Source organism: Ranitomeya imitator, chromosome 5 (genome assembly GCF_032444005.1).
Source record: "Ranitomeya imitator isolate aRanImi1 chromosome 5, aRanImi1.pri, whole genome shotgun sequence".
Classification (NCBI taxonomy): Eukaryota; Metazoa; Chordata; class Amphibia; order Anura; family Dendrobatidae; genus Ranitomeya; species Ranitomeya imitator.
This window is the reverse complement of record NC_091286.1, coordinates 2,101,357-2,128,643: the sequence shown is the minus strand read 5'-3', so window position 1 is coordinate 2,128,643 and position 27,287 is coordinate 2,101,357. Positions and strand designations below refer to the sequence as shown.

Below are 27,287 nucleotides of genomic sequence, written 5' to 3'. Positions count from 1 at the left end.
TGGGGGTTGCATGCGCGTCTTCGCTTGATTTGCCCGTATCGCGATTATGTGGTGTGGGCGTGTCGGGCTGATGGTGCGCGTACGCTCTTATGGTGCGGTGCTTGTGAGACCTGCGACCTGGCTATACAGCCTGTGACAGCGTTACCCTGGTTACCGCTTCTAGCCGTAGTCACGTGGGCTCGAGGTTGTGGGAGTTGCTTGCGTGTCATCGCTGGGCATGTCCGCATCGCGATTACGTGATGTGGGCGTGTCTAGTGGGTGGTGCGCTTGCGCTCTCGCGATGCGGTGCCTGCGAGACTTATGACCCGGTAGTGCAGCCGGCTGATGGACGCACATATATAACGTGGTATGGATTTACTATTTAAGGAGACGTCAGATTGGTGATCTAGGGGGCGCTTTTACGTATGTGCTGTAGAGATTGGCTGCTTCTGTTTTTGGCGTCGACTTGTGCTGTTATTGGATTGGCTGTGCGGATAACCATACGAACACGGACATTGGATGAACATCACTATGGATACGAGGATGCTTCATTCTTATTCGCTGAGCAGAAGATAAACATATTCTTAATCTTGTGTTTATCATTGTATATTGAGATTATCTATATGGTGAATTGCATTTTATGGGTGTCTAATTATTATGTTTATCTGATGTGTTATGTGTTGCATTTTTTATGTAATTGATGGCTGGATGGTGATTGGTGCCCTGCGTGGTATCCACAATATTTAAGCCAGTATGTTGTATTGATGTGTATGCTTGAAAAACACCACATTTTGGTCGAAACGTTGCTGTACGATGGCTTAATAAATTTTTCACTTGGATATTACTACACCCGGCTGGAGCGCTGTTCATCTATTTGAAGTCTAAATGAGAAGGTGTGTCCAAACTTTTGGTCTGTACTGTAGATGGGGGAGGGAACGTCCACGCAGATACAGGGGCAGGGGATATCCACACAGAATACGAGGGCAGGGGATATCCACACCTTCAATTCTCTCCTCCGTCCCCCAGCACCTCCTCCCTCCCCACTCATCTCAGCTGAAAACTTTGCCTCAATTTTTCAAGCAGAAGATTGATAACATCAGAGACAGTTTTAGTCAACAACCCCCAGAGCCCTTCCTCCCGACTTCCCAGCCCTCCGCCTCCAAAACCAACTTCTCCACCATTACAGAAGATCGACTCTCCACTCTACTCTCAAGATCACATCTCACTACCTGTGCACTTGACCCGCTCCCAACCCACCTCATCCCAAACCTCTCCAGAGTCTTCATCCCAACCCTAACCCATCACTTCAACCTATCACTAACAACTGGTGTTTTCCCCTCAAGCTTTAAACATGCCTCAATCACACCTATCCTCAAAAAGCCCTCTCTTGACCCATCCTCTGTATCTAGTTATCGCCCGATATCTCTTCTCCCCTATGCCTCAAAACTACTGGAACAACACGTTTACCCTGAACTGTCCTCCCATCTCTCTTCTTGCTCCCTCTTTGACCGCTTACAATCTGGCTTCCGGTCACACCACTCCACTGAAACTGCCCTAACTAAGGTCACCAATGACCTCTTAACTGCCAAGAGCAAGAGACACTACTCTGTCCTCCTCCTCCTGGACCTGTCCTCAGCTTTGACACAGTGGACCATTCCCTATTATTACAGACCCTCTCATCCCTTGGCATCAAAGACTTGGCCCTATCCTGGATCTCATCATACCTAACAGACAGGACATTCAGCGTCTCCCACTCACACACCACCTCCTCACCTCGCCCCCTATCTGTCGGAGTCCCACAAGGTTCAGTCCTAGGGTCCCTGCTCTTCTCCATCTACACCTTTGGCCTGGGACAGCTCATAGAATCTCATGGCTTTCAGTATCATCTCTATGCTGATGACACACAGATCTACATCTCTGGACCAGATATCACCTCCCTACTAACCAGAATCCCTCAATGTCTGTCCGCTATTTCATCCTTCTTCTCCGCTAGATTTCTGAAACTTAACATGGACAAAACAGAATTCATCATCTTTCCCCCATTTCACGCGACCCCCCCCCCCCCCCAATGAACCTATCCATTACAATAAACGGCTGCCCACTCTCCCCAGTCCCACAAGCTCGCTGTCTCGGGGTAATCCTTGACACTGATCTCTCCGTCAAACCGCATATCCAAGCCCTTTCCACTTCCTGCCGACTTCAACTCAAAAATATTTCACGGATCCGTACATTCCTCAACCAAGAATCTGCAAAAACCCTAGTCCATGCCCTCATCATCTCTCGCCTTGACTACTGCAACCTGCTACTCTGTGGCCTCCCCTCTAACACTCTCGCACCCCTCCAATCTATTCTAAACTCTGCTGCCCGACTAATCCACCTGTCCCCCCGCTATTCCCCGGCCTCTCCCCTCTGTCAATCCCTTCACTGGCTCCCCATTGCCAAGAGACTCCAGTACAAAACCCTAACCATGACGTACAAAGCCATCCACAACCTGTCTCCTCCATACATCTGTGACCTCGCCTCCCGGTACTTACCTACACACAACCTCCGATCCTCACAAGATCTCCTTCTCTACTCCCCTATTATCTCCTCTTCCCACAATCGTATACAAGATTTCTCTCGCGTATCCCCCATACTCTGGAACTCTCTACCACAACACACTCTCACCTACCATCGAAACCTTCAAAAAGAACCTGAAGACCCACCTCTTCCGACAAGCCTACAACCTGCAGTAACCACCGATCGACCAAACCGCTGCACGACCAGCTCTGCCCTCACCTACTGTATCCTCACCCATCCCTTGCAGATTGTGAGACCTCGCGGGCAGGGTCCTCTCTCCTCCTGTATCCCCACCCATCTCTTGTAGATTGTGATCCCTCGCGGGCAGGGTCCTCTCTCCTCCTGTATCCTCACCCATCTCTTGTAGATTGTGATCCCTCGCGGGCAGGGTCCTCTCTCCTCCCGTATCCTCGCACAGCCCTTGTAGACTGTGAGCCCTCGCGGGCAGGGTCCTCTCTCCTCCTGTATCCTCACCCATCCCTTGTAGATTGTGAGCCCTCGCGGGCAGGGTCCTCTCTCCTCCTGTATACTCACCCATCCCGTGTAGATTGTGAGCCCTCGCGGGCAAGGTCCTCTCTCCTCCTGTATTCTCACCCATCCCTTGTAGACTGTGAGCCCCCGCGGGCAGGGTCCTCTCTCCTACTGTATCCTCACCCATCCCTTGTAGATTGTGAGCCCTCGCGGGCAGGGTCCTATCTCCTCCTGTATCCTCACCCATCCCTTGTAGATTGTGAGCCCTCGCGGGCAGGGTCCTCTCCTCCTGTATCCTCACCCATCCCTTGTAGATTGTGAGCCCTCGCAGGCAGGGTCCTCTCTCCTCCTGCATCCTCACCCATCCCTTGTAGATTGTGAGCCCTCGCGGGCAGGGTCCTCTCTCCTCCTGTATCCTCACCCATCCTTTGTAGATTGTGAGCCCTCGCAGGCAGGGTCCTCTCTCCTCATGTATCCTCACCCATCCCTTTTAGATTGTGAGCTCTCGCGGGCAGGGTCCTCTCTCCTCCTGTATCCTCGCACAGCCCTTGTAGATTGTGAGCCCTCGCAGGCAGGGTCCTCTCTCCTCCTGGACCAGTCATGGCTTGTATTGTTTAAGATTATTGTACTTGCTTTTATTATGTACACCCCTCCTCACATATTTTAGCACCATTTATTCCATGGCGCTTTATAATAATAGATGGGGGCAGAGGACATTCACACAGATACGGGGGCAGGGGACGTCCACATAGATGGGGGCAGGGGACGTCCACACAGATGGGGGCAGGGGACGTCCACATAGATGGGGGCAGAGGACGTCCACCCAGATGGGGGCAGGGGACGTCCACATAGATGGGGCAGAGGACGTCCACATAGATGGGGGCAGGGGACGTCCACGCGGATACGGGGCAGGGGACGTCCACATAGATGGGGGCAGGGGACGTCCACACAGATGGGGGCAGGGGACGTCCACATAGATGGGGCAGGGGACATCCACGCAGATACAGGGGCAGGGGACATCCACGCAGATACAGGGGCAGGGGACGTCCACATAGATGGGGCAGGGGACATCCACGCAGATACAGGGGCAGGGGACGTCCACACAGATGGGGGCAGGGGACGTCCACACAGATGGGGGCAGGGGACGTCCACATAGATGGGGGCAGAGGACGTCCACACAGATGGGGGCAGAGGACCCCAACATAGATGGGGGCAAGGGACGTCCATACGGGGGGCAGGTGCGCTCTGATTGGCACATACAGAGGGGGGAACGGCCTGATTTTATCTGCTGTATACATTTGTGGGTGACAAACACGGTGGGTGTGTAGGTCTCGCAGCTTTACTAATAGAGAGAACACAGAAGCGGTTGCACACAGGAAGACCCCGCTATCTCGCTGATCTGACCCCAATAATGTTGGCACTGCTCCCTAATGACCACATTACACACTGGAGACATAGGGGGCTGACAAGACAGGACAATAGCACGGCAGCCCATGCAGGGACGTTACCCGTGGGTGGACGGTCTCATTATCCTGGCTGAGGTTGTGCACGATCCCGGACACACAGAGTGGACCTGCGAAGCCCAGCATGTCGGCCATGATCCGGAAGATGCTGCTGAGGATGAGGGGTCTCCCGAACGCGTGGCACAGGGCGCACCAGATAGAGCGGGGGCCAGGGGGACACGGGGAAGACTTACACTGCGGAGAAGAGGGGGCAGCATTGTAACATCATATGGAAGAGTTCGGCAGATCCCTGCACCTCACGTCATGGCTGAAATCAGTCTCCTCAATGCAAGGAGTACAACCACCAACATCCTCACCATGAGGAGCGGACGCCATTGTTGTGGTTCTCTGCTGGCAGCCACAGGCCATAATGACCCCTGTCTGTGACGGGCGCCAACAATGGATTCCGCCCCTCAGGGTGAGCATGTTGGTGGTTGTAGTCCTTGCATTGAGAGATGACTGGATTCTCACATAAGTGAGCACTGGTCGGCGTCATCGTGGGTCTGGGCTGACACAGCTGAGATTTTGTTACAGTGTACCAGCCATCAGCCTGGAGGCCAGGACAGAGACTGATGAGCACATTTCCTACACCAATACACTGCAACAAACCCTCAGCTGCACAGGTATGGCCAGGACAATGATCTCCAAAATGAAAAATCAAAGACGAAGTTCTAGGGCTTTTCATATAACAATTTGCCAGCTGCTCTTACCTAGGACTGCAAAATCCTGTTACTGTCATTTACCTGGGACTGCACAGTCCTGGTACAATCATTTACCTGGGACTGCACAATTATGTTATGGTCATTTACCTAGAACTGCAAAATCCTGTTACTGTCAATTACCTGGGTCTGCACAGTCCTAGTACAAGCATTTACCTGGGACTGCACAATTACGTTATGGTCATTTACCTGGGACTGCACAATCCTGCTACGGTCATTTACCTGAGACTGTACAATCCTGTTACGGTCATTTACCTGGGACTGCACAATCCTGTTACGGTCATTTACCTGGGACTGCACAATCCTGTTACAGTCATTTACCTGGGACTGCACAATCCTGTTACAGTCATTTACCTGGGACTGCACAATCCTGTTACGGTCATTTACCTGGGACTGCACAATCCTGTTACGGTCATTTACCTGGGACTGCACAATCCTGTTACGGTCAGTTATCTGGGACTGCACAATCCTGTTACGGTCATTTACCTGGGACTGCACAATCCTGTTATGGTCATTTACCTGGGACTGCACAATCCTGTTACGGTCATTTATCTGGGACTGCACAATCCTGTTACGGTCATTTACCTGGGACTGCATAATCCTGTTATGGTCATTTATCTGGGACATGCCCTTTAATAACACAAAGCAAAAATGTAGAGTAATCATGAGTCTGACATACAGACCCTTGAAATCTTCGTACCCCGTGAACTCTTCCGCAATTATTCACATGGGACGCGCAGACTATCGGGATGATACGAGTCTCAGAGTTCTATTTTCACAATAATTAGGAAACCTCGCACCATTTCTTCACAGGTCACAAATTCTCGTTACTTTGTGTCATTATCACAGAATATCCAAATGAAATGTATCTAAGTTTGGCATGTAATGTTAAAAGATGGGGAAAGAACATGGGAGGAGGAACGATGCGGGAACATGGGAGGAGGACACATCCAGGCCTCTCCGGAATTCACAGCGACCTGTCCTCACTGCACAATCCTCAATACCAGAAAAGAGAGGAGGAACGATGCGGGAACATGGGAGGAGGACACATCCAAGCTTCTCCGGAATTCACAGCGACCTGTCCTCACCGCACAATCCTCAATACCAGAAAGAAGCAGAGGAGGAACAATGCGGGAACATGGGAGGAGGAACGATGCGGGAACATGGGAGCAGGACACATCCAGGCCTCTCCGGAATTCACAGCGACCTGTCCTCACCGCACAATCCTCAATACCAGAAAGAAGCAGAGGAGGAACGATGCGGGAACATGGGAGGAGGAACGATGCGGGAACATGGGAGGAGGACACATCCAGGCCTCTCCGGAATTCACAGCGACCTGTCCTCACCGCACAATCCTCAATACCAGAAAGAAGCAGAGGAGGAACGATGCGGGAACATGGGAGGAGGAACGATGCGGGAACATGGGAGGAGGACACATCCAGGCCTCTCCGGAATTCACAGCGACCTGTCCTCACCGCACAATCCTCAATACCAGAAAGAAGCAGAGGAGGAACAATGCGGGAACATGGGAGGAGGAACGATGCGGGAACATGGGAGCAGGACACATCCAGGCCTCTCCGGAATTCACAGCGACCTGTCCTCACCGCACAATCCTCAATACCAGAAAGAAGCAGAGGAGGAACGATGCGGGAACATGGGAGGAAGAACGATGCGGGAACATGGGAGGAGGACACATCCAGGCCTCTCCGGAATTCACAGCGACCTGTCCTCACCGCACAATCCTCAATACCAGAAAGAAGCAGAGGAGGAACGATGCGGGAACATGGGAGGAGGAACGATGCGGGAACATGGGAGGAGGACACATCCAGGCCTCTCCGGAATTCACAGCGACCTGTCCTCACCGCACAACCCTCAATACCAGAAAAGAGAGGAGGAACGATGCGGGAATATGGGAGGAGGACACATCCAAGCTTCTCCGGAATTCACAGCGACCTGTCCTCACCGCACAATCCTCAATACCAGAAAGAAGCAGAGGAGGAACGATGCGGGAACATGGGAGGAGGAACGATGCGGGAACATGGGAGGAGGACACATCCAGGCCTCTCCGGAATTCACAGCGGCCTGTCCTCACCGCACAATCCTCAATACCAGAAAGAAGCAGAGGAGGAACGATGCGGGAACATGGGAGGAGGACACATCCAGGCCTCTCCGGAATTCACAACGACCTGTCCTCACCGCACAATCCTCAATACCAGAAAGGAGAGGAGGAACGATGCGGGAACATGGGAGCAGGACACATCCAGGCCTCTCCGGAATTCACAGCGACCTGTCCTCACCGCACAATCCTCAATACCAGAAAAGAGAGGAGGAACAATGCGGGAACATGGGAGGAGGACACATCCAAGCTTCTCCGGAATTCACAGCGACCTGTCCTCACCGCACAATCCTCAATACCAGAAAGAAGCAGAGGAGGAACAATGCGGGAACATGGGAGGAGGAACGATGCGGGAACATGGGAGCAGGACACATCCAGGCCTCTCCGGAATTCACAGCGACCTGTCCTCACCGCACAATCCTCAATACCAGAAAGAAGCAGAGGAGGAACGATGCGGGAACATGGGAGGAGGAACGATGTGGGAACATGGGAGGAGGACACATCCAGGCCTCTCCGGAATTCACAGCGACCTGTCCTCACCGCACAATCCTCAATACCAGAAAGAAGCAGGGGAGGAACAATGCGGGAACATGGGAGGAGGAACGATGCGGGAACATGGGAGCAGGACACATCCAGGCCTCTCCGGAATTCACAGCGACCTGTCCTCACCGCACAATCCTCAATACCAGAAAGAAGCAGAGGAGGAACGATGCGGGAACATGGGAGGAGGAACGATGCGGGAACATGGGAGGAGGACACATCCAGGCCTCTCCGGAATTCACAGCGATCTGTCCTCACCGCACAATCCTCAATACCAGAAAGAAGCAGAGGAGGAACGATGCGGGAACATGGGAGGAGGAACGATGCGGGAACATGGGAGGAGGACACATCCAGGCCTCTCCGGAATTCACAGCGACCTGTCCTCACCGCACAATCCTCAATACCAGAAAAGAGAGGAGGAACGATGCGGGAATATGGGAGGAGGACACATCCAAGCTTCTCCGGAATTCACAGCGACCTGTCCTCACCGCACAATCCTCAATACCAGAAAGAAGCAGAGGAGGAACGATGCGGGAACATGGGAGGAGGAACGATGCGGGAACATGGGAGGAGGACACATCCAGGCCTCTCCGGAATTCACAGCGGCCTGTCCTCACCGCACAATCCTCAATACCAGAAAGAAGCAGAGGAGGAACGATGCGGGAACATGGGAGGAGGACACATCCAGACCTCTCCGGAATTCACAGCGACCTGTCCTCACCGCACAATCCTCAATACCAGAAAGAAGCAGAGGAGGAACGATGCGGGAACATGGGAGCAGGACACATCCAGGCCTCTCCGGAATTCACAGCGACCTGTCCTCACCGCACAATCCTCAATACCAGAAAGAAGCAGAGGAGGAACGATGCGGGAACATGGGAGCAGGACACATCCAGGCCTCTCCGGAATTCACAGCGACCTGTCCTCACCGCACAATCCTCAATACCAGAAAGAAGCAGAGGAGGAACGATGCGGGAACATGGGAGGAGGACACATCCAGGCCTCTCCGGAATTCACAGCGGCCTGTCCTCACCGCACAATCCTCAATACCAGAAAGAAGCAGAGGAGGAACGATATGGGAACATGGGAGGAGGACACATCCAGACCTCTCCGGAATTCACAGCAACCTGTCCTCACCGCACAATCCTCAATACCAGAAAGAAGCAGAGGAGGAACGATGCGGGAACATGGGAGGAGGAACGATGCGGGAACATGGGAGGAGGACACATCCAGGCCTCTCCGGAATTCACAGCGACCTGTCCTCACCGCACAATCCTCAATACCAGAAAAGAGAGGAGGAACGATGCGGGAATATGGGAGGAGGACACATCCAAGCTTCTCCGGAATTCACAGCGACCTGTCCTCACCGCACAATCCTCAATACCAGAAAGAAGCAGAGGAGGAACGATGCGGGAACATGGGAGGAGGAACGATGCGGGAACATGGGAGGAGGACACATCCAGGCCTCTCCGGAATTCACAGCGGCCTGTCCTCACCGCACAATCCTCAATACCAGAAAGAAGCAGAGGAGGAACGATGCGGGAACATGGGAGGAGGACACATCCAGACCTCTCCGGAATTCACAGCGACCTGTCCTCACCGCACAATCCTCAATACCAGAAAGAAGCAGAGGAGGAACGATGCGGGAACATGGGAGCAGGACACATCCAGGCCTCTCCGGAATTCACAGCGACCTGTCCTCACCGCACAATCCTCAATACCAGAAAGAAGCAGAGGAGGAACGATGCGGGAACATGGGAGCAGGACACATCCAGGCCTCTCCGGAATTCACAGCGACCTGTCCTCACCGCACAATCCTCAATACCAGAAAGAAGCAGAGGAGGAACGATGCGGGAACATGGGAGGAGGACTGTTGTGAATTCTGTGGCTGAGTTCACTTCTGTGGTCACAAGTGGTATTGCAGTCTCTGGGCTTCCTCCCTCAGGTGTTTTGGTGAGCTCGTTGGCTGCCTTGCTATTTAGCTCCACCTGAGTCTGTCTTCCTTGCTCCTTGTCAATGTTCCAGTGTTGGATCTGAGCTACTGCATCTTTCCTTGGGCCTGCTGCTCTGCTAGATAAGTGCTTCTAGTTTGTTTTCTGTTTTTTTCTGTCCAGCTTGCTATTGTCTTTTGCTGGAAGCTCTGAGAAGCAGAGGGGTGCACCGCCGTGCTGTTAGTTCGGCACGGTGGGTCTTTTTGCCCCTTTGCGTGGTTTTCGTTTTAGGGTTTTTTGTAGACTGCATAGTTCTCTTTGCTATCCTCGCTCTGTCTAGAATATCGGGCCTCACTTTGCTGAATCTATTTCATTCCTACGTTTGTCTTTTCATCTTGCTAACAGTCATTATATGTGGGGGGCTGCCTATTCCTTTGGGGTATTTCTCTGAGGTAAGTCAGGCTTGTATTTCTATCTTCAGGCTAGTCAGCTCCTCAGGCAGTGCCGAGTTGCATAGGTAGTTGTTAGGCGCAATCCACTGCTGCTTATAGTTGTGTGAGGATAGATCAGGTACTGCAGTCTACAGAGATTCCACGTCTCAGAGCTCGTCCTATTGTTTTTGGTTATTGCCAGATCTCTGTATGTGCGCTGATTACTGCACGCTGTGTTGCCTGATTGCCAGCCATAACAGTACAAGGAGCCTCACCAATGATTCCCAATAGAGGGAAAAAAGAAATCCTGACATCATTTTTTTTTCTTAGCTCTGTCTTCAGTCTTTTTTTTCCCCTAGACATTAGAGTGCTTCAGGACACAGCTGTGGACATGGATATTCAGGCTCTGTGCTCCTCAATGGATAATCTCGTTGTAAATGTACAAAAGATTCAAGATACTATTGATCAGAAATCGATGCTAGAACCAAGAATTCCGATTCCTGATTTGTTTTTTGGTGACAGAACTAAGTTCCTGAGCTTCAGAAATAATTGTAAGCTATTTTTGGCCTTGAAACCTCATTCTTCTGGTAATCCTATTCAACAGGTTTTGATTATTATTTCTTTTTTGCGCGGCGACCCACAGGACTGGGCGTTTTCTCTTGCACCAGGAGATTCTGCATTGAGTAATGTTGATGCATTTTTCCTGGCGCTCGGATTGCTTTACGATGAGCCTAATTCAGTGGATCAGGCTGAGAAAAATCTGCTGGCTTTATGCCAGGGTCAGGATGATGTAGAAGTATATTGTCAGAAATTTAGGAAATGGTCAGTACTCACTCTGTGGAATGAATCTGCACTAGCGGCTTTGTTCAGAAAGGGTCTCTCTGAAGCTCTTAAGGATGTAATGGTGGGATTTCCTATGCCTGCTGGTTTGAATGAGTCTATGTCCTTGGCCATTCAGATCGGTCATCGCTTGCGCGAGCGTAAATCTGTGCACCATCTGGCGGTATTGTCTGAGAGTAAACCTGAGCCTATGCAGTGCGACAGGACTATGACTAAAGTAGAACGGCAAGAACACAGACGTCTGAACAGACTGTGTTTCTATTGTGGTGATTCTACTCATGCTATTTCTAATTGTCCTAAACGCACTAGGCGGTTCGATAGCTCTGCCGTTATTGGTACTGTACAGTCCAAATTCCTTTTGTCCATTACCTTAATGTGCTCTTTGTCATCGTATTCTGTCATGGCGTTTGTGGATTCAGGCGCTGCCCTGAATCTGATGGATTTGGATTATGCTAAACGTTGTGGATTTTTCTTGGAGCCTTTGCGGTGTCCTATTCCGTTGAGAGGAATTGATGCTACACCTTTGGCCAAGAATAAGCCTCAGTACTGGGCCCAGCTGACCATGTGCATGGCTCCTGCACATCAGGAAGTTATTCGCTTTCTGGTACTGCATAATTTGCATGATGTGGTCGTGTTGGGGTTGCCATGGCTACAAACCCATAATCCAGTATTGGATTGGAACTCTATGTCGGTAACCAGCTGGGGTTGTCAGGGAGTACATGGTGATGTTCCATTTTTGTCTATTTCGTCATCCATTCCTTCTGACATCCCAGAGTTCTTGTCGGACTTTCAGGATGTATTTGAAGAGTCCAAGTCTGATGCCCTACCTCCGCATAGGAATTGTGATTGTGCTATCGATTTGATTCCTGGTAGTAAATTCCCTAAGGGTCGTTTATTTAATTTGTCCGTACCTGAACACACCGCTATGCGCAGTTATGTGAAGGAGTCCCTGGAGAAGGGACATATTCGCCCATCGTCGTCACCATTGGGAGCAGGGTTCTTTTTTGTAGCCAAGAAGGATGGTTCGCTAAGACCGTGTATTGATTACCGCCTTCTTAATAAGATCACTGTTAAGTTTCAGTATCCCTTGCCATTGATTTCTGACTTGTTTGCTCGGATTAAGGGGGCTAGTTGGTTTACTAAGATTGATCTTCGTGGTGCGTATAATCTGGTGAGAATCAGGCAGGGAGATGAATGGAAAACGGCATTTAATACGCCCGAGGGTCATTTTGAGTATCTGGTGATGCCGTTCGGACTTGCCAATGCTCCATCTGTTTTTCAGTCTTTTATGCATGACATTTTCCGTGAGTATCTGGATAAATTCTTGATTGTTTACTTGGATGACATTTTGATCTTCTCAGATGATTGGGAGTCTCATGTGAAGCAAGTCAGAATGGTTTTCCAGGTACTGCGTGCTAATTCCTTGTTCGTGAAGGGATCAAAGTGTCTCTTCGGTGTGCAGAAAGTTTCATTTTTGGGGTTCATCTTTTCCCCTTCTACTATCGAGATGGATCCGGTTAAGGTTCAGGCCATCCAGGATTGGACTCAGCCGACATCTCTAAAAAGTCTGCAGAAATTCCTGGGCTTTGCTAATTTTTATCGTCGCTTCATCTGTAATTTTTCTAGCATTGCCAGACCATTGACCGATTTGACCAAGAAGGGTGCGGATTTGGTTAATTGGTCTTCTGCTGCCGTGGAAGCTTTTCAGGAGTTGAAGCATCGTTTTTGCTGTGCCCCTGTGTTGTGTCAACCTGATGTTTCTCTTCCGTTCCAGGTCGAGGTTGATGCTTCTGAGATTGGTGCAGGGGCGGTTTTGTCACAGAGAGGTTCTGGTTGCTCAGTGTTCAAACCATGTGCTTTCTTTTCCAGGAAATTTTCTGCTGCTGAGCGTAATTATGATGTGGGCAACCGAGAGTTGCTGGCCATGAAGTGGGCATTCGAGGAGTGGCGTCATTGGCTTGAGGGTGCTAAGCATCGCGTGGTGGTATTGACTGATCATAAGAACTTGACTTATCTCGAGTCTGCCAAGCGCTTGAATCCTAGACAGGCCCGTTGGTCGTTATTTTTTGCTCGTTTTGATTTTGTGATTTCATACCTTCCGGGCTCTAAAAATGTGAAGGCGGATGCTCTGTCTAGGAGTTTTGTGCCCGACTCTCCGGGGTTATCTGAGCCGGCGAGTATCCTCAAGGAAGGAGTCATTGTGTCTGCCATCTCCCCTGATTTGCGGAGAGTGTTGCAGAAATTTCAGGCTAATAAACCTGATCGTTGTCCGGCCGAGAAACTGTTCTTCCCTGATAGGTGGACTAGTAAAGTTATCTCTGAACTTCATTGTTCGGTGCTGGCCGGTCATCCAGGAATCTTTGGTACCAGGGAGTTGGTTGCTAGATCCTTCTGGTGGCCATCTCTGTCACGGGATGTGCGTGCTTTTGTGCAGTCCTGTGGAATTTCTGCTAGGGCTAAGCCCTGCTGTTCACGTGCCAGTGGGTTGCTTTTGCCCTTGCCGGTCCCGAAGAGGCCTTGGACACATATTTCGATGGATTTCATTTCTGACCTTCCCGTTTCTCAAAAAATGTCGGTCATTTGGGTGGTCTGTGATCGCTTTTCTAAAATGGTCCATCTGGTGCCCTTGGTTAAATTGCCTTCCTCCTCTGATTTGGTGCCTTTGTTCTTCCAGCATGTGGTTCGTTTACATGGCATTCCTGAGAATATTGTTTCTGACAGAGGTTCCCAGTTTGTCTCGAGGTTCTGGCGAGCCTTTTGTGGTAGGATGGGCATTGACCTATCTTTCTCCTCGGCCTTCCATCCTCAGACTAATGGCCAGACCGAACGAACCAATCAGACCTTGGAAACATATCTGAGATGTTTTGTTTCCGCTGACCAGGATGATTGGGTGTCATTTTTGCCGTTGGCTGAGTTCGCCCTTAATAATCGGGCCAGCTCGGCTACCTTGGTCTCTCCATTTTTCTGCAATTCTGGGTTCCATCCTCGTTTCTCTTCAGGACAGGTTGAGTCTTCGGACTGTCCTGGTGTGGATTCTGTGGTGGACAGGTTGCAGCAGATCTGGACTCAGGTAGTGGACAATTTGACCTTGTCCCAGGAGAAGGCTCAGCTTTTCGCTAATCGCAGACGCCGTGTGGGACCCCGACTTCGTGTTGGGGATTTGGTTTGGTTATCTTCTCGTCATATTCCTATGAAGGTTTCCTCTCCTAAATTTAAACCTCGTTTTATTGGTCCGTATAGGATTTCTGAGATTCTCAATCCGGTGTCTTTTCGTCTGACCCTCCCAGACTCCTTTTCCATACATAATGTATTCCATAGGTCGTTGTTGAGGAGATACGTGGCACCTATGGTTCCATCTGTGGAGCCTCCTGCCCCTGTTTTGGTGGAGGGGGAATTGGAGTATATTGTGGAGAAGATTTTGGATTCTCGTGTCTCTAGACGGAAACTCCAGTATCTGGTCAAATGGAAGGGTTATGCTCAGGAAGATAATTCCTGGGTTTTTGCCTCTGATGTCCATGCCCCAGATCTTGTTCGTGCCTTTCATGTGGCTCATCCTGGTCGGCCTGGGGGTTCTGGTGAGGGTTCGGTGACCCCTCCTCAAGGGGGGGGTACTGTTGTGAATTCTGTGGCTGAGTTCACTTCTGTGGTCACAAGTGGTATTGCAGTCTCTGGGCTTCCTCCCTCAGGTGTTTTGGTGAGCTCGTTGGCTGCCTTGCTATTTAGCTCCACCTGAGTCTGTCTTCCTTGCTCCTTGTCAATGTTCCAGTGTTGGATCTGAGCTACTGCATCTTTCCTTGGGCCTGCTGCTCTGCTAGATAAGTGCTTCTAGTTTGTTTTCTGTTTTTTTCTGTCCAGCTTGCTATTGTCTTTTGCTGGAAGCTCTGAGAAGCAGAGGGGTGCACCGCCGTGCTGTTAGTTCGGCACGGTGGGTCTTTTTGCCCCTTTGCGTGGTTTTCGTTTTAGGGTTTTTTGTAGACTGCATAGTTCTCTTTGCTATCCTCACTCTGTCTAGAATATCGGGCCTCACTTTGCTGAATCTATTTCATTCCTACGTTTGTCTTTTCATCTTGCTAACAGTCATTATATGTGGGGGGCTGCCTATTCCTTTGGGGTATTTCTCTGAGGTAAGTCAGGCTTGTATTTCTATCTTCAGGCTAGTCAGCTCCTCAGGCAGTGCCGAGTTGCATAGGTAGTTGTTAGGCGCAATCCACTGCTGCTTATAGTTGTGTGAGGATAGATCAGGTACTGCAGTCTACAGAGATTCCACGTCTCAGAGCTCGTCCTATTGTTTTTGGTTATTGCCAGATCTCTGTATGTGCGCTGATTACTGCACGCTGTGTTGCCTGATTGCCAGCCATAACAGAGGACACATCCAGGCCTCTCCGGAATTCACAGCGACCTGTCCTCACCGCACAATCCTCAATACCAGAAAGAAGCAGAGGAGGAACGATATGGGAACATGGGAGGAGGACACATCCAGACCTCTCCGGAATTCACAGCAACCTGTCCTCACCGCACAATCCTCAATACCAGAAAGAAGCAGAGGAGGAACGATGCGGGAACATGGGAGCAGGACACATCCAGGCCTCTCCGGAATTCACAGCGACCTGTCCTCACCGCACAATCCTCAATACCAGAAAGAAGCAGAGGAGGAACGATGCGGGAACATGGGAGCAGGACACATCCAGGCCTCTCCGGAATTCACAGCGACCTGTCCTCACCGCACAATCCTCAATACCAGAAAGAAGCAGAGGAGGAACGATGCGGGAACATGGGAGGAGGACACATCCAGGCCTCTCCGGAATTCACAGCGACCTGTCCTCACCACACAATCCTCAATACCAGAAAGAAGCAGAGGAGGAACGATATGGGAACATGGGAGGAGGACACATCCAGACCTCTCCGGAATTCACAGCGACCTGTCCTCACCGCACAATCCTCAATACCAGAAAGAAGCAGAGGAGGAACGATGCGGGAACATGGGAGCAGGACACATCCAGGCCTCTCCGGAATTCACAGCGACCTGTCCTCACCGCACAATCCTCAATACCAGAAAGAAGCAGAGGAGGAACGATGCGGGAACATGGGAGGAGGACACATCCAGGCCTCTCCGGAATTCACAGCGACCTGTCCTCACCGCACAATCCTCAATACCAGAAAGAAGCAGAGGAGGAACGATGCGGGAACATGGGAGGAGGACACATCCAGGCCTCTCCGGAATTCACAGCGACCTGTCCTCACCGCACAATCCTCAATACCAGAAAGGAGAGGAGGAACGATGCGGGAACATGGGAGCAGGACACATCCAGGCCTCTCCGGAATTCACAGCGACCTATCCTCACCGCACAATCCTCAATACCAGAAAAGAGAGGAGGAACAATGCGGGAACATGGGAGGAGGACACATCCAAGCTTCTCCGGAATTCACAGCGACCTGTCCTCACCGCACAATCCTCAATACCAGAAAGAAGCAGAGGAGGAACGATGCGGGAACATGGGAGGAGGAACGATGCGGGAACATGGGAGGAGGACACATCCAGGCCTCTCCGGAATTCACAGCGACCTGTCCTCACCGCACAATCCTCAATACCAGAAAGAAGCAGGGGAGGAACAATGCGGGAACATGGGAGGAGGAACGATGCGGGAACATGGGAGCAGGACACATCCAGGCCTCTCCGGAATTCACAGCGACCTGTCCTCACCGCACAATCCTCAATACCAGAAAGAAGCAGAGGAGGAACGATGCGGGAACATGGGAGGAGGAACGATGCGGGAACATGGGAGGAGGACACATCCAGGCCTCTCCGGAATTCACAGCGATCTGTCCTCACCGCACAATCCTCAATACCAGAAAGAAGCAGAGGAGGAACGATGCGGGAACATGGGAGGAGGAACGATGCGGGAACATGGGAGGAGGACACATCCAGGCCTCTCCGGAATTCACAGCGACCTGTCCTCACCGCACAATCCTCAATACCAGAAAAGAGAGGAGGAACGATGCGGGAATATGGGAGGAGGACACATCCAAGCTTCTCCGGAATTCACAGCGACCTGTCCTCACCGCACAATCCTCAATACCAGAAAGAAGCAGAGGAGGAACGATGCGGGAACATGGGAGGAGGAACGATGCGGGAACATGGGAGGAGGACACATCCAGGCCTCTTCGGAATTCACAGCGACCTGTCCTCACCGCACAATCCTCAATACCAGAAAGAAGCAGAGGAGGAACGATATGGGAACATGGGAGGAGGACACATCCAGACCTCTCCGGAATTCACAGCGACCTGTCCTCACCGCACAATCCTCAATACCAGAAAGAAGCAGAGGAGGAACGATGCGGGAACATGGGAGCAGGACACATCCAGGCCTCTCCGGAATTCACAGCGACCTGTCCTCACCGCACAATCCTCAATACCAGAAAGAAGCAGAGGAGGAACGATGCGGGAACATGGGAGCAGGACACATCCAGGCCTCTCCGGAATTCACAGCGACCTGTCCTCACCGCACAATCCTCAATACCAGAAAGAAGCAGAGGAGGAACGATATGGGAACATGGGAGGAGGACACATCCAGACCTCTCCGGAATTCACAGCGACCTGTCCTCACCGCACAATCCTCAATACCAGAAAGAAGCAGAGGAGGAACGATATGGGAACATGGGAGGAGGACACATCCAGACCTCTCCGGAATTCACAGCGACCTGTCCTCACCGCACAATCCTCAATACCAGAAAGAAGCAGAGGAGGAACGATGCGGGAACATGGGAGGAGGACACATCCAGGCCTCTCCGGAATTCACAGCGACCTGTCCTCACCGCACAATCCTCAATACCAGAAAGAAGCAGAGGAGGAACGATATGGGAACATGGGAGGAGGACACATCCAGACCTCTCCGGAATTCACAGCGACCTGTCCTCACCGCACAATCCTCAATACCAGAAAGAAGCAGAGGAGGAACGATGCGGGAACATGGGAGCAGGACACATCCAGGCCTCTCCGGAATTCACAGCGACCTGTCCTCACCGCACAATCCTCAATACCAGAAAGAAGCAGAGGAGGAACGATGCGGGAACATGGGAGGAGGACACATCCAGGCCTCTCCGGAATTCACAGCGACCTGTCCTCACCGCACAATCCTCAATACCAGAAAGAAGCAGAGGAGGAACGATATGGGAACATGGGAGGAGGACACATCCAGACCTCTCCGGAATTCACAGCAACCTGTCCTCACCGCACAATCCTCAATACCAGAAAGAAGCAGAGGAGGAACGATGCGGGAACATGGGAGCAGGACACATCCAGGCCTCTCCGGAATTCACAGCGACCTGTCCTCACCGCACAATCCTCAATACCAGAAAGAAGCAGAGGAGGAACGATGCGGGAACATGGGAGCAGGACACATCCAGGCCTCTCCGGAATTCACAGCGACCTGTCCTCACCGCACAATCCTCAATACCAGAAAGAAGCAGAGGAGGAACGATATGGGAACATGGGAGGAGGACACATCCAGACCTCTCCGGAATTCACAGTGACCTGTCCTCACCGCACAATCCTCAATACCAGAAAGAAGCAGAGGAGGAACGATGCGGGAACATGGGAGCAGGACACATCCAGGCCTCTCCGGAATTCACAGCGACCTGTCCTCACCGCACAATCCTCAATACCAGAAAGAAGCAGAGGAGGAACGATGCGGGAACATGGGAGCAGGACACATCCAGGCCTCTCCGGAATTCACAGCGACCTGTCCTCACCGCACAATCCTCAATACCAGAAAGAAGCAGAGGAGGAACGATGCGGGAACATGGGAGGAGGACACATCCAGGCCTCTCCGGAATTCACAGCGGCCTGTCCTCACCGCACAATCCTCAATACCAGAAAGAAGCAGAGGAGGAACGATATGGGAACATGGGAGGAGGACACATCCAGACCTCTCCGGAATTCACAGCGACCTGTCCTCACCGCACAATCCTCAATACCAGAAAGAAGCAGAGGAGGAACGATATGGGAACATGGGAGGAGGACACATCCAGACCTCTCCGGAATTCACAGCGACCTGTCCTCACCGCACAATCCTCAATACCAGAAAGAAGCAGAGGAGGAACGATGCGGAAACATGGGAGCAGGACACATCCAGGCCTCTCCGGAATTCACAGCGACCTGTCCTCACCGCACAATCCTCAATACCAGAAAGAAGCAGAGGAGGAACGATGCGGGAACATGGGAGGAGGACACATCCAGGCCTCTCCGGAATTCACAGCGACCTGTCCTCTCCGCACAATCCTCAATACCAGAAAGAAGCAGAGGAGGAACGATGCGGGAACATGGGAGCAGGACACATCCAGGCCTCTCCGGAATTCACAGCAGCCTGTCCTCACCGCACAATCCTCAATACCAGAAAGAAGCAGAGGAGAAACGATGCGGGAACATGGGAGGAGGACACATCCAGGCCTCTCCGGAATTCACAGCGACCTGTCCTCACCACACAATCCTCAATACCAGAAAGGAGAGGAGGAACGATGCGGGAACATGGGAGGAGGACACATCCAAGCTTCTCCGGAATTCACAGCGACCTGTCCTCACCACACAATCCTCAATACCAGAAAGAAGCAGAGGAGGAACGATGCGGGAACATGGGAGGAGGACACATCCAGGCCTCTCCGGAATTCACAGCGGCCTGTCCTCACCACACAATCCTCAATACCAGAAAGAAGAGGAGGAACGATGCGGGAACATGGGAGGAGGACACATCCAGGCCTCTCCGGAATTCACAGCGACCTGTCCTCACCGCACAATCCTCAATACCAGAAAGAAGCAGAGGAGGAACGATGCGGGAACATGGGAGCAGGACACATCCAGGCCTCTCCGGAATTCACAGCGGCCTGTCCTCACCGCACAATCCTCAATACCAGAAAGAAGCAGAGGAGGAACGATGCGGGAACATGGGAGCAGGACACATCCAGGCCTCTCCGGAATTCACAGCGACCTGTCCTCACCACACAATCCTCAATACCAGAAAGAAGCAGAGGAGGAACGATGCGGGAACATGGGAGCAGGACACATCCAGGCCTCTCCGGAATTCACAGCGACCTGTCCTCATCGCACAATCCTCAATACCAGAAAGAAGCAGAGGAGGAACGATGCGGGAACATGGGAGGAGGACACATCCAGGCCTCTCCGGAATTCACAGCGACCTGTCCTCACCACACAATCCTCAATACCAGAAAGAAGCAGAGGAGGAACGATGCGAGAACATGGGGGGAGGACACATCCAAGCTTCTCCGGAATTCACAGCGACCTGTCCTCACCACACAATCTTCAATACCAGAAAGAAGCAGAGGAGGAACGATGCGGGAACATGGGAGCAGGACACATCCAGGCCTCTCCGGAATTCACAGCGACCTGTCCTCACCGCACAATCCTCAATACCAGAAAGAAGCAGAGGAGGAACGATGCGGGAACATGGGAGGAGGACACATCCAGGCCTCTCCGGAATTCACAGCGACCTGTCCTCACCACACAATCCTCAATACTAGAAAGAAGCAGAGGAGGAACGATGCGGGAACATGGGAGGAGGACACATCCAAGCTTCTCCGGAATTCACAGCGCCCTGTCCTCACCACACAATCTTCAATACCAGAAAGAAGCAGAGGAGGAACGATGCGGGAACATGGGAGCAGGACACATCCAGGCCTCTCCGGAATTCACAGCGACCTGTCCTCACCGCACAATCCTCAATACCAGAAAGGAGAGGAGGAACGATGCGGGAACATGGGAGGAGGACACATCCAGGCCTCTCCGGAATTCACAGCGACCTGTCCTCACCGCACAATCCTCAATACCAGAAAGAAGCAGAGGAGGTACGATGCGAGAACATGGGGGGAGGACACATCCAAGCTTCTCCGGAATTCACAGTGACCTGTCCTCACCGCACAATCCTCAATACCAGAAAGAAGCAGAGGAGGAACGATGCGGGAACATGGGGGAAGGACACATCCAAGCTTCTCCGGAATTCACAGCGACCTGTCCTCACCGCACAATCCTCAATACCAGAAAGAAGCAGAGGAGGAACGATGCGGGAACATGGGAGGAGGACACATCCAGGCCTCTCCGGAATTCACAGCGACCTGTCCTCACCGCACAATCCTCAATACCAGAAAGAAGCAGAGGAGGAACGATGCGGGAACATGGGAGGAGGACACATCCAGGCCTCTCCGGAATTCACAGCGACCTGTCCTCACCACACAATCTTCAATACCAGAAAGAAGCAGAGGAGGAACGATGGACGTCACCGGAGACACGATATTCATCCGCAAATGATGGGAAAAAGGGCACAAATTTTCACAACCTCTGGATTCTCTAGTCTGGAGTCTGACTCTCCTGTGCAATCACCGACCAATGACATCTCCGACTGCTCGATGGGGACAAGTCCAGAGACGCTGCCGGTAGCTCCTGTGTAATCACTGACCAATGACATCTCAGATGTTCTCGATGGAGACAAGTCCAGAGACGCTGCCGGCAGCTCCTTTGTAATCACAAAGCAATGACATCTCCAAAGTTCTCGATGGGGACAAGTCCATAGACGCTGCTGGCAGCTCCTGTGTAATCACCGACCAATGACATCTCCGATGTTCTCGATGGACACAAGTCCAGAGACGCTGCCTGCAACCCCTGTGTAATCATCGACCAATGACATCTCTGATATTCTCAATAGAGACAAGTCCAGAGACGCTGCCCGCAACTCCTCTGTAATCACCGACCAATGACATCCCCAATGTTCTCGATGGAGACAAGTCCAGAGACGTTACTGGCAGCTCCTGTGTAATCACCGACCAATGACATCTCCAATGTTGTTGATAGAGACAAGTCCAGAGACGCTGCCGGCAGCTCCTGTGTAATCACCAACCAATCACATCTCCGATGTTCTCAATGGAGACAAGTCTGGAGATGCTGCCGGCAGCTCCTGTGTAATCACTGACCAATGACATCTCCGACTGCTCGATGGGGACAAGTCCAGAGACGCTGCCTGCAACTGCTGTGTAATCACCGACCAATGACATCTCTGATGTTCTCGATGGAGACAAGTCTGGAGATGCTGCCGGCAGCTGCTGTATAATCACCGAACAATGACATCTCCGATGTGCTCGATGGACACAAGCCAAGAGACATTGCCGGCAGCTCCTGTGTAATCACCGAACAATGACATCTCCGATGTTCTCGATGGGGACAAGTCTGGAGATGCTTCCAGAAGCTCCTGTGTAATCACCAACCAATGACATCTCCGACTGCTCAATGGGGACAAGTCCACAGACGCTGCCTGCAACTGCTGTGTAATCACCGACCAATGACATCTCCGATGTGCTCGATGGGGACAAGTGCAGAGACGCTGCCGGCAGCTCCTGTATAATCACCGACCAATGACATCTCCGATGTTCTCGATGGAGACAAGACAAGAGACGCTGCTGGCAGCTCCTGTGTAATTACCAACCATTTACATCTCCGACTGCTCGATGAGGACAAGTCCAGAGATGCTGCCTGCAACTCCTGACTCCTGTGTAATCACTGATCAATGACATCTCCGATATTCTCGATGGAGACAAGTCTGGAGATGCTGCTGTGTAATCACTGACCAATGACATCTCTGACTGCTCGATGGGGACAAGTCCAGAGACGCTGACGGCAGCTCCTGTGTAATCACCAACCAATGACTGTCAGGAAATAGGAAGAAATTCTTATTACTTCAATTACACATACAGAGCTCTCAGCTGTAGTTTCCCCTGCCTGTCAGCACAGGCTTGAATTCGAAGCCATTCTTCCTCCCTCCCACCAGCTATATGGCTGTAATGGGAGACCAACCTGCCAGCAACATTCACTGAGGAATTTTTATGGCTTTGTGCTGCGAAAGCCAGTCTTCTGTCTAAAGCCCTCATCCCTCCTCCCACCTGATACCAGCTATAACTGGTACAGCAACTTTCAAACCACATGGGACTCTTTTGTTCTTGAAAAGTTATGTATAATGGCACCGATCAGGGATAGAGATATAAGGGTTACATATTCCGAATGTCCACCGAGAAATCTATAACTCACTGAAATCGATAGAATCTAAACCCAACGAAATGCAAGGAACGGATTTCTCTGTAAATGGGTCATATATCTATGCCGTGTTTATACTTAAAAGAACCCCCCTGATGTGGTGAGCATCATGATCATTGTGTTGTTCTTCTACGAGGTTCATACAGCGAGTTATGTATAGAAATGGCTTGTCATAACTCTAAGAAAGGGGAGTATTCAGCCTCTGAGTGAGGTCACCACAGGGGGAGTGCCTTGGTTTTGGGCATGGAGATAAGTGAGAAAGATCAGTCTTTACTAGTCTTTTGCCCCGGGTCTACCTGCGAGACAGATCTGTAATGCATCTCGATGTATGCTCATCCCCCACAGCACATGGTCAGCCATGATATGATAGAACAATAAGTCTATTTTCTTCCGTTAATCCCTTTTTATTTGTAATTTTACTGTACATAGGAGACTTGTCTTCATTTATAATATCCTTTTACCCTGCTGTAAAATATATATAAAATTACTAGCTTTGTTTCTCCTTGCTCTATAACCTACGGTCACGTCCTCTTAAGTGAATTGCGCTACTAATCGGGGTTGGCTCCGGACCCGGTATTAATTAAGAAATTGGAGCTGGTGGCAGCAGATTTGTCCTGTGCATTTGGGAGACGTTGTAGCGACGGACGGCGTTGATAATTATTGTTCCCGCCTGAGTGGGAGTAGTTATATCGCTCTCGCTGCAGTGTGCCCATTAGCCAGTAAGTCAGCCTTTCTGGCGACTAATTATCCTAGGTGCAGTGCCCTGTCTGACCTGAGGGTAAGGGGGCGCCAGAGAGCTGCAAGTTTTAAACCGGAACTGGGAAGTGGGATATAGATAAATCCCCTTCAGAAAGAACTGGGCAACCAAACAACCCCAGTTCATGACATATTACTGTGAGCGGTGGGGATGATAAAGGTATCCTCCCTGGGATTCGTGACAATGACATCTCCAATGTTCTCGATGGACACAAGTCCAGAGACGCTGCCAGCAGCTCCTGTGTAGTCCCTGATCAATGATATCTCCGATGTGCTTGATGGAAAAATGTCCAGAAATGCTGCCAGCAGTTCCTGTGCAATAACCAACCAATGACATCTCCAATGTAGACAAGTCCAGAGACGTTGCTGGCAGCTCCTGTGTAATCACCGACAAATTACATCTCTGATGCGCTCAATAGGGACAAGTCCTGAGATGCTGCCGGCAGCTCCTGTGTATTCACCAACCAATTACGTCCCCAATGTAGACAAGTCCAAAACCACTACCGGCAGCTCCTATGTAATCACAAACCAATGACATCTCCGATGTGCTCGATGGAGACAAGTCCGGAGAAGCTGCCAACAGCTCCTGTGTAATCACGGACCAATTATGTCCCCGATGAAGACAAGCCTGGAGACACTGCCGGCAGCTCCTGTGTAATCATTGACATCTCCGATGTGCTTGATGGAAACATATCCAGAGATGCTGCAGGCAACAACTGCGTAATCACCGACCAATTATGTTCCCCGATGTAGACAAGTCCAGAGATGCTACCAATAGCTCCTGTGTAATCACCGACGTATGACATCTCTGATGTGCTCGATGGACACAAGTCTGGATACGCTGCCGGCAGCTCCTGTGTAATCACTGACCAATGATATCTCCGATATGCTTGATAGGGACAAGTCTGAAGACGCTGCCGGCAGCTCCTGTGTAATTACCGACAAATGACATCTCCGATGTGCTCAATGGGGACAAGTCCGGAGATGATGCAGGCAGCTCCTGTGTAATCATCGACCAGTTAAGTCCCTGATGTGCCAGATCGAGACAATTCTGGAGACGCTGAAGCCACGGGAACAGATTTAGGCCACACAGGCTGGTCACAATAGTATGAGGAACATGTGCCCTGAGATTGTTGTGTTGGAAAATGGCTACTGGAGAAACTTTGAAGTAACGGTGGCACCACTGGTTCCACCACCAAAATGTAACTCCAAGCTGTTAGTTCCACCCTTGGACTTTATGGCCCTCTCGGTTGTCATATTCCCGGGAGCTGGACTGGTGTGACATTCGTGAAGGCCTCTTTGTGACCCCACGATGTCACTCTGAAAGGCAATCCTTTGCAGAGCAAGATGGCAATGGAGGTTGAAATGGAGAGCTGTCCTCATCTGCAATGATGGTTGAAGATTGGTGTGAAGAACATGTGTGCAAAACCATGAAGAGGCTTCACAAGGGACGTCACACTGATCCTGCTCTTGGGATTACAGTGTTGGTAGCCGGACCCTCTAGTCTTCATTCTTGGAGCAATAACAGCTCAGCGTTACATTGATCTGGTGGTAGAACCAGAGGTCTTTTCTCCAAAGTTTCCCAGGAGCCATTTTTCCGCCTGACACCCCCAGGCTGCAGGTCCATCATTTGCAGATCAATATCTTGTCTCTATCAGGTGATTTCCATCACTCACCACTTCTCCTTCTTGGGGTTGGAATGTGACATGTGAAGTTGTTCCACCACAACCTGCCCCATCTTTATACATCACCTTTTGTGCCTGGAAGGCCCGGTTGAGGAGGACGTAGTTGGTGACGGCCCTCATGGCAATTGGTAGTTTTCCTATTGCTCTCAGGTCGATGGGCTTCTTGTGAGCCGTCCTAATAAAGGTGTTCATCCACCAATACGTAGCCTTTGACAGAAGGTTGACAAAGGGCTGAAGGAAACGCACCCCCAGATCCTGCAGGTCCTCCGGGGGCTTCACTTCTCTGGGACATTTATAAAAAACATATCTCTGAGGAGCAAAAGCAAAAATTCAGACTAAAGATATATAATAAACACATCATTTACACATAGTACACACACTACACATATACATACTGTATACACACACTACACACACATATATATATATCTACATACATAATATACACATAGTACACATATATATAATATATACATAGTACACACACTACACATATATATAATATACACAGTACACACACTACACATATACATACTGTATACACATACATATATATCTACATACATAATATACACATAGTACACACACTACACATATACATAATGTATACACACACTACACACACACATATATATATCTACATACATAATATACACATAGTACACATATATATAATATATACATAGTACACACTACACATATATACAATATACACATACATATATATCTACATACATAATATAAACATAGTACACACTACACATATATATAATATACACAGTACACACACTACACATATATACAATATACACATACATATATATCTACATACATAATATACACATAGTACATATATATATAATATATATACATAGTACACACACACATATATATATATAATATACACGTAGTACACACACTACACATATATATAATATACACAGTACACACACTACACATATACATATATACTGTATACACGCACATATATATCTACATACATAATATACACATATATATAATATACACATAGTACACACTACACATACAGTACAGTATATATAATATACACATAGTACACACACTACACATACAGTACAGTATATATAATATACACATAGTACACACACTACACATATATAATATACATATAATATACACATAGTACACACACTACACATATATACATACTAGCTGTTTCCAGCCAGCTAACGCTCGGCACGCTCATTGCTATCTAATTAACGCTGCTCGTGATTAAACTAAAGTAAATAATGACAACATTCAATGGGGCTTACGCACGTGGTAAATGAAGTTAATAATAATAATCATTAAGAATCTGAATAATACTAATAATACATTTTATTCACAGTGTAAGGCTGTGTGCACACGTTGCGGTTTTTTCGCGGTTTTTCCCGATAAAAACGCTATAAAACCGCAAAAAAAAACGCATACAATAAGCATCCCATCATTTAGAATGAATTCCGCATGTTTTGTGCACATGATGCGTTTTTTTCCGCGAAAAAAACGCATCGCGGCAAAAAAACGCAGCATGTTCATTAATTTTCCGTTTTTTTTTTGCGGATTTCCCACTCCAAAATGCATTGGGAAGTGTCCGGAAAAAAACGCGGCAAAAACAACGGCAAAAACGCGTCAAAACCGCGGCAAAAACG

The 27,287-nt window shown here is 50.1% G+C and overlaps 1 protein-coding gene across 1 annotated transcript in view; it reads right to left on the bottom strand.

The window, feature by feature from the left end:
* The window catches only part of ABCC8 (ATP binding cassette subfamily C member 8), a 434,375-nt gene that overhangs the window by 344,127 nt on the left and 62,961 nt on the right, over positions 1–27,287 (bottom strand). Inside the window, exons 5-6 of the mRNA XM_069768187.1 lie at positions 25,684–25,926; positions 4,518–4,706 (exon numbers count right to left, since the gene is read on the bottom strand). Of these exons, the coding sequence (XP_069624288.1) occupies positions 4,518–4,706; positions 25,684–25,926 (432 nt within the window). The remainder of the gene's footprint in view (positions 1–4,517; positions 4,707–25,683; positions 25,927–27,287) is intronic.